Raw genomic sequence first — 7346 nt, forward strand, 5'->3', positions numbered from 1 at the left:
TTTCATCAAAAACACCCCTGCACTTTCAATTTTGATCTAATAGGTCCAATTCGTTAATATTCTTTCAAATAGTTGGATTATTTGTTGAAAAACTATTTATTTTTAATAGTAGGACTCACTCCTAAATTGACAATGCAGACCACCTCGACACCACATCATAAAACATAGGTCATATATGATTCACATTAACAAGTTAAATAACTCAATTGTCGGAAAACTAACAAATTGGACCTATTAGATCAAAATTGAAAGTGCATGGGTGTTTTTGATGAAATTAGAAGTTCAGGGACTGAATTGATTTTGGACCTAAACCACAGGGTAGTAATTTGTATTTAGCCCTATCCTTTTTTTTATTTGGGCTATTCCCCTACTTGGCAGTTTTTGGCCCAATTTTTCCCTTGGGCTACAGCCCAGACAGCCCTTGTAGTGGCTCCATCCCTGCGATGGACCTAATTTTTTTCTAGGGGTATTTAAAAAATTATAAGTAAATAAAATGTATGTTTTCTTACTAAACAATAAGATTGGTTTAGTTGGTAAGTTGCATTCATTTCTTTTATATTACCCTTAGTCTAAGTTTGAATCCCCTCTCAGTTGTATATTTAAAGTCCCTCCTCACTGCCCACTTCCCACTTAGCGATTTGTATAACATTTCTCATGAGCACGGACTGGTTTAATCAAAGAACGAAGTAGAGATTTATATAAAGAAAAGGGAGTGAAAATTTTCTTTTGGACAAAAAATGGAGTGAGTGACACCCTTTTTTTTACAAACCACACCCCCTCTTTCTTTCTTTCTAAAAGTGTCTTTACAATGAACATGTGCATAACAAAAGAGTGTTGTTATTTGAAGAAATTCCTTTATTTCCCACTACCCTCACTCAAGCAAAATGAGTGAGCTATTCCTTTGTGTTCAACTTACTCTCGTAAAAGTATGCAACATGTTTCTCCTTACTATGGTGCCAAACCATGTTCCGAATCTTGCCTCTAAAAGGGGGGAGAGAAAAAAAGAGTACAATGCAAATTGGCAATTTTTTGGCGTTGTGTCTATTAAATGGGGAATGCTCAGTGGTTTCCCTCCCCATGGGTGGGCATGTACATTAACGAGTGCAGACTAAAGGGAATATCTACAAATGCCAAATCTAGATACGTGCTGACAATATCAGATGTAATGGTAGAACATCTAAACGGAGGTTATACACTATGAATATCTCAAAAGTTCAATTTGGAAAACTAATGCAAGATACAACCCTTCCAAAATCAACAACTGTTAGAAGTCACCGTACACAACAAATTAGAAGATGAAACTGTTACATTTCAGTACAACTCAGATTTCCCCCAGATATATCTGCTTATCACTACTGCAAGATCCAATAATGGGCTCATTGGGGTGGAAGACAGACTCATTGACAGATCCAGTGTGGCCCGGCAGCATAAACAAGATGCGTCGAGAAGTAGTATCCCATATGTAGACCATCCTATCAGAACTGCCGGCCGTGACCTTGCTTCCATCAGGTGACCAGCTACATTTCAACAAGTTCTTTTCAAAGTTGTGCTGGTGCCCTTCCATTATCTTTACACAACGATTTTGTGGTGCATACGGGCGCATATCCCAAATGCAGAGTTTGCAGTCCATTCCATTAGTCAGAAGATAAGAGCCATCAGGACTCAATGACATACCTGTTATCATATCTTGATGTCCTTGAAGTGTCATCAGTACTTCAGCCTTGCGCAAGTCCCAAACCTTAATATCATTATCAATACCTCCTGTAAAGATTTTATCTGATGCATCCGAGAAGCTGACTGCTGTGATTTGGTATTTATCAGGATATGTTTGGATGGCACCCCTCACACGCATATCCCATAGTTTGGCAGTTCCATCATCAGATCCACTGACAACAAGAGGTGGTCCTCTCCGAGCAGGATGACAAGAATTCACAAATGAAGAGTGTTCTGCCATCTTTTTAATTCTTTTTCCCGTCTCAACATCCCATGCCCCCACAGTTTTGTCTGGACTGGCTGATACTATCTGAGACCCATCAGTTGTCCAGTGAAGATCCAACACAGCATTCTTATGCCCCTTTAAAACCATGAAGTTTTTGCATTCCCCATGAACATTCCATAAGAAAATTTCCTTGTCATGAGACCCCGATGCTATGACTGTTCCGGCAGGGTTAAATTTCATTGTGTATATAGCACTTTGATGACCAGTCAGCAGCATGATTGGTGCCTCCAAACTTGAAGTCCTTTGTTTTCCATTAGGCCCAGATCCAGGGCGAACATTATATGTAGACAAATCCATTGGCCTGGGACCAACTACAGACAAAGCATTTTCACCCTCACTTGGAGCAAACTGCATCATTGATTCTGTTTGGTGCTTGAATGGAAAACACTTTTTTTCTACTGAGTTCCAATCCTGCGATAGCAATGAAGTAAATAAATGACAAAGTAGTAGCTTATAAGACTTGTGTCTTGTGACAAGCTGAGCATTAATATGAGCTTCTAAAATACTAACAGAAGCCAGATATAGCTTAAAAACAGAAAGACAAAACAGAAATGATGGCAAGAAGCCATAAATCCTCGTACAGGCAATCTCTTTTGATGACATTAAAAAGCTCAAATCGCATATTAATCTACACCATTGCATGTATAGAAGAGTAGAGAAACCACCCTGTCTAATCAATGTGATAATTTCTTTTTTATCTAATTGACTGGTAGGTAAATGATGCAAGTTTCCCTAAAGTATTTCTAGAAACGGCGACCCAAATGCACCCCACCTAAGTTGCAACCCATTTCACCTAACCAACCTATACTGTTCATCCAGCTTTCCCTTCGCCCATCTTGTTCCTACACAACCCCACTCCATGTGCCAAGGGAGAAGCACAATTGTCTACCATATCAGAGCCTATACAACTGTCGATTCATTATGACAAGATATACATAAATGCATCAGTCTACTTAATCAAGAGATTCAAAAGGATTCAAACATAGGCAAATATCAACTATTGGGTGAAGACGATACAAAAGAAGTAGCAGAGCACACACTGAGATTATCGGATGCCATGCGCTGCAGTTTAATCCAGATTACAAAGGTACACTCATCTTACTTTTAATATCATACCCTACTTTTTCATATCCTTTGAACATATAAAAACAAAAGTCTCTTGTATTATAAAAAAACGAAATAAAGAGCAAATTGAATCCACAGACCAAGCAAACCTTGAACTGCTCTTTCAAACCAAGAAATAGATGTAGAAGAAGATGCACTAGGTACCTTATTAAAACTGTATTTTCAACTCCAAATTAATATGAAACCAAAGAGCTTCTACTTGCTTTTTTCGCTTTAAAAGTCAAACCATCAGAAACTTACTCACAATGAATTCAACCCAAAAGCACAAAGGATGAATCAAACACTTTTAACGTTGTGAAACTCTGGACTCTGAGACATAGCTTCAGAAAAGATGGGCACCGAAGGAAAAGATTACAAAGAGCAACCTAAAAGTCTGGAAATCTAAACCCACAACACCACATATGATTGTGAATGTGAGCCAGTATTTATAATCTGAGAGAGAGATAAACTAGGTACTAATTCTTCCAACAATGCACTCATTTTTTCAAATTCCCCATGCTAAATTTTTCTGGAATGAGGATACCTCAATTATAACTTTATTTCAAAAAGGTTCTGAAACAGAGCTAAAAATACCACCATAAAAGTCCTATTCTCCATCCCAATTTTCCATACTCTCTCAAGAACAAATGAGCCCTTAATTGAATTCAAGAAATCCACAAGCCAAACAAACTTCCCAACTAAAATTTCAAGCAAATATGTGAAATACCGATGCCTATTAACGAAATCACATCTCATGCCGCCAATCTAAGACCACTCCTCATAACTCAAGCACAGTCAAAACCAAAATTGAAGAATTAAAGTTAGCACGAACCCTTTAGGCTACAGGGTAAAGCCAATACAACAAGATCACACAGCCTAGTTCAATTCTCTTTCGCTTTTGCAGTGGTTATTAAAGAAATTTCCCCAGGGGCGGATCTAGGATTACAACCTTGGTGGGGCTTGAACTTCTTAACGAAGGGAGAAAAAAAAATTATGGTGGACAATCTAAACCCCCAATTTAACAACCTGTGCAAAACCAATTTAATCAAATAAACAACTACAGTTTATAATTTGGTCATTTGGATGCCTAGACCTAATATGACGTAAAACCAAAGGTATAATTTAGTCTCACTGGGACAGAAGCTGGAGGATGCATTGGTAAATGCAAACAAGAACACTTCACACCAGAAGATGCAGTTGTTCAAGGTGTTTTCGATCAGATTGCTAGATAGTAAACTCACTGGAACATTGCCTAAAGTTAATGCATGTTGTTTTATTATCTGCAGCTACATGATTGCTTTATGCAAGTAAAAGATTACAGAGAAAGACTTAAAAGAAGTGAAGATAAACTTTGGGTTGGTGATTTTGTTCCTCTTGAGATTAATGTACAGGAAAAGATCAATTTGAGAGGGGAATAAAAAAAAATAAAAAATAAAAAAAAGGTATCATTTTAGAAAATGTAATGGTGAAGAATAATAATATTTTGTCTATCCACAAACTGAAGTAAAAACTATCTCGATTTTTGGCCAACTGGCCGGTTTTGAATATGTCAAAGAAGCTATCAAATTCCTGTTTGAGTAATAGAACAACTAGAGTTTATAATTTGGATGCCTAAAACACAAACATGCTATCAGATTCACAGCAAAACACAAGCATCCTATCCTAATTGCAAACCGCATTAAATCCTCCTAATTGCAATTATATATCATTTTGAGTCTTTTGACTGTCCCATCAACATCAAATGCAAATCCGAAATCGAACCCATTACCCATTTGAAGTTTTCAACTATACCATTACGGCATTACCTTAGTTAAAAACCAACAAGAATACAAGATCAAATGGAAATCGATTATTTACTGATTGGAAATTGATTATTTACAAGAATACAAGATTAGAAATCGATTATTTACAGATCAAGAGGAGGATCGGAGGAGAAGAAGACGGAGAGGGAGAGGGAGAGAGAGATGGTGAGATACCTGGAGGCGGAGCCGCGGAGACGGGTTGCTGGTTCTAGCCTTGCACTCTTGCAGGTTGCCGAGTCGGGAGAGCTCCAAGTCTCCAATCGAGTTCGCGAGTTCAGCGGTGGGGTTGAAAGGAGAGCCGGAGAGGACTAGTCCAAAATATATACCTAATTTTTTTTTGGGCCCAAAAAGCCCGGTGGGGCTTGAGACAGTAAAACGGAGTAAATGTAGTTTACGAGGCTAGGTCTACAGCTCTGTTACGTTCACCGGGGGAAGAGAGAGAGAGAGAGAGTACCTGGTAGTGCTTTTCTCGTAAACCCTAGAGGCTTCTTCCTCCTGCTAATCGAGCTCCCATGTGTCGTGAAACTATATAAATCGCGTTCAGCCTGCGGTGTCGTTTTAAGTATTAACAAACGGATTTTTTTTTTTTTGAAGAATTTGTGAGATAGAATTGTGTTATTAATTTCATTTGACTCATTTATATAAAAGATAGAGTTTACATCATTAGTGACATAACATATATAATATTTACAACACTTCCTCTTAAATATCAACCAACACTACCAAAAAATATTCCTGTGGCCACGGCGTTATGCTGTTGCGGAAAGTCTTTTTGTGGTGGCGAAAGACCAATGACAACGGCAATTACGCCATTATTGTTGGTGACATCGTCACTGCTCATGGCTATGGCCACATGTCGTAGCAACCTGAATTAGCGACAGCAACGAGCGTCGCAATTGATTTGCGAACTTGTAAGGCGACGACATGTAGCGACTAAAAACGCCTGATGTCGTTGCCTGCAATAATTTTTTTATTTTTTATTTCCCGCAATCTTCCCTCCTAATTTGATTAAAAATAACTGCCAAATTGATTTTCACACCGAATATTTAGTTCCCACCAATTTTAGCACCCTCCATAATTGCGATGGATTCTTTGCTATCGCCACTCCATAGTATTTTCTAGGTGTAGGCTTTAGTGACAGGCTGACAGCCAATAACCGGCACAATCAATTGATCAACTAATTTTTTCAAACTAAATTTTTGCTGTCATTTTACACACTTAATTAGAAGGATATAATAAAACAATATAAAGCACCACAATAATCTATTCATTTCATTACTACCTCACAAGTCATAACTGACAAGTGCGGAAGTGCCAAGTTATATTTCATTACCAAGTACATATTGAAACTAACCAAACTAACCACATAAAGTCTTTCATAATTATAAGAATCTACCGTACTAGATAATTGAAAGAAATGTTCCCAAACTTAAATTTGTTCTTTCGCATCCTTGACAACAACACTATTCATGATTAACTAGGGGGCTTGCTAAGTAGGCTCTTCCCACTTGTCTTTTTTGCTTGAACATCCTACAAAATGAAAACATAAAAATTTAAGTCATATGTCATGAAACATGCATATCATTAAATATTAGTTTTACAAGTTTAAACCTAAGATAGATGAAACCATAATCAAGTAATGATGAATGCTAATTAGATAAGTTGATAATATTAATTCCAAAAATTAAAAAACCTGCTGATAGAATGTATAATATCATGGTTATAACATTGATACACATGATGATAAATGTTGAATGTATCATTGTGGCTAACTTAGTACTCAAATTGGGATACGTGTGTGCATTCTTATGGTTAGGAAATATATATGTACCGGTAAATAATGATGATGAGGATGTTAAGATGTTACTACAGGAGCATGCTCAATTTCTTGATGACTAGTTGAATTTGGATGAGCTCCATCTCCTATGGATTCCCTCCTAATTTCATGGCCACTAGTCGCATAATACACAAGTATACAAATATCAAACCGGATTCATAGTAAGATAAAATATAAACAGATAGAAATTCCTCACAGTAGTTTAAATTCAAAATCTGGCATTTTATCCTAGTACTTATATGAATTAGCTACTTATAAATATAAACTTTTCTACTGCTCTACATTTTAAAGAACTACTGCATGATTGTTTTTTGTTACGTACAGAACAAACAAATTTGTCGAAGATAAAAATGGTCAAATGTGGAAACTACTATTATGGATTTGTGTACCAACCTGTGCATATGAATTTGTGCTTTACTCTCCAAACAGTTAATCTGAGCTTGAAGTATATCAAGCTGGGCCTGCATCTTTTTTGCGAAAGTCTCTTTCACTTTCTCTGTTACCTCTTCAGTTATTTTCTGTATAAGGTCATTGGTGTTATGAGAAGACATTGGTTCTTGTGGATTATACCAAACTGCAAGGCATGCCAGAACCATAGGTACGA

At 37.1% G+C, this 7346-nt stretch overlaps 1 protein-coding gene across 2 annotated transcripts; it reads right to left on the bottom strand.

Annotated features, from left to right (window-relative positions):
* Positions 1–1163: 1163 nt before the first annotated feature.
* LOC133709297 (uncharacterized) lies at positions 1164–5435 on the bottom strand. Of its 2 annotated transcripts, none has more exons than XM_062135000.1 (2): positions 5360–5435; positions 1164–2410 (listed from the first exon to the last, which is right to left on the bottom strand). In XM_062135000.1, the coding sequence occupies exon 2, from the start codon at positions 2354–2356 to the stop codon at positions 1322–1324; it is 1035 nt and encodes a 344-aa protein (XP_061990984.1). In that variant the 5' UTR covers positions 2357–2410; positions 5360–5435; the 3' UTR covers positions 1164–1321. The 2 variants fall into 2 exon arrangements, with proteins under 2 accessions (XP_061990984.1, XP_061990983.1); XM_062134999.1 differs by having other exon boundaries at positions 5080–5416.
* Between the last annotated feature and the right edge of the window lie 1911 nt (positions 5436–7346).

This window comes from Rosa rugosa, chromosome 5 (assembly GCF_958449725.1).
Source record: "Rosa rugosa chromosome 5, drRosRugo1.1, whole genome shotgun sequence".
NCBI classification, from domain to species: domain Eukaryota; kingdom Viridiplantae; phylum Streptophyta; class Magnoliopsida; order Rosales; family Rosaceae; genus Rosa; species Rosa rugosa.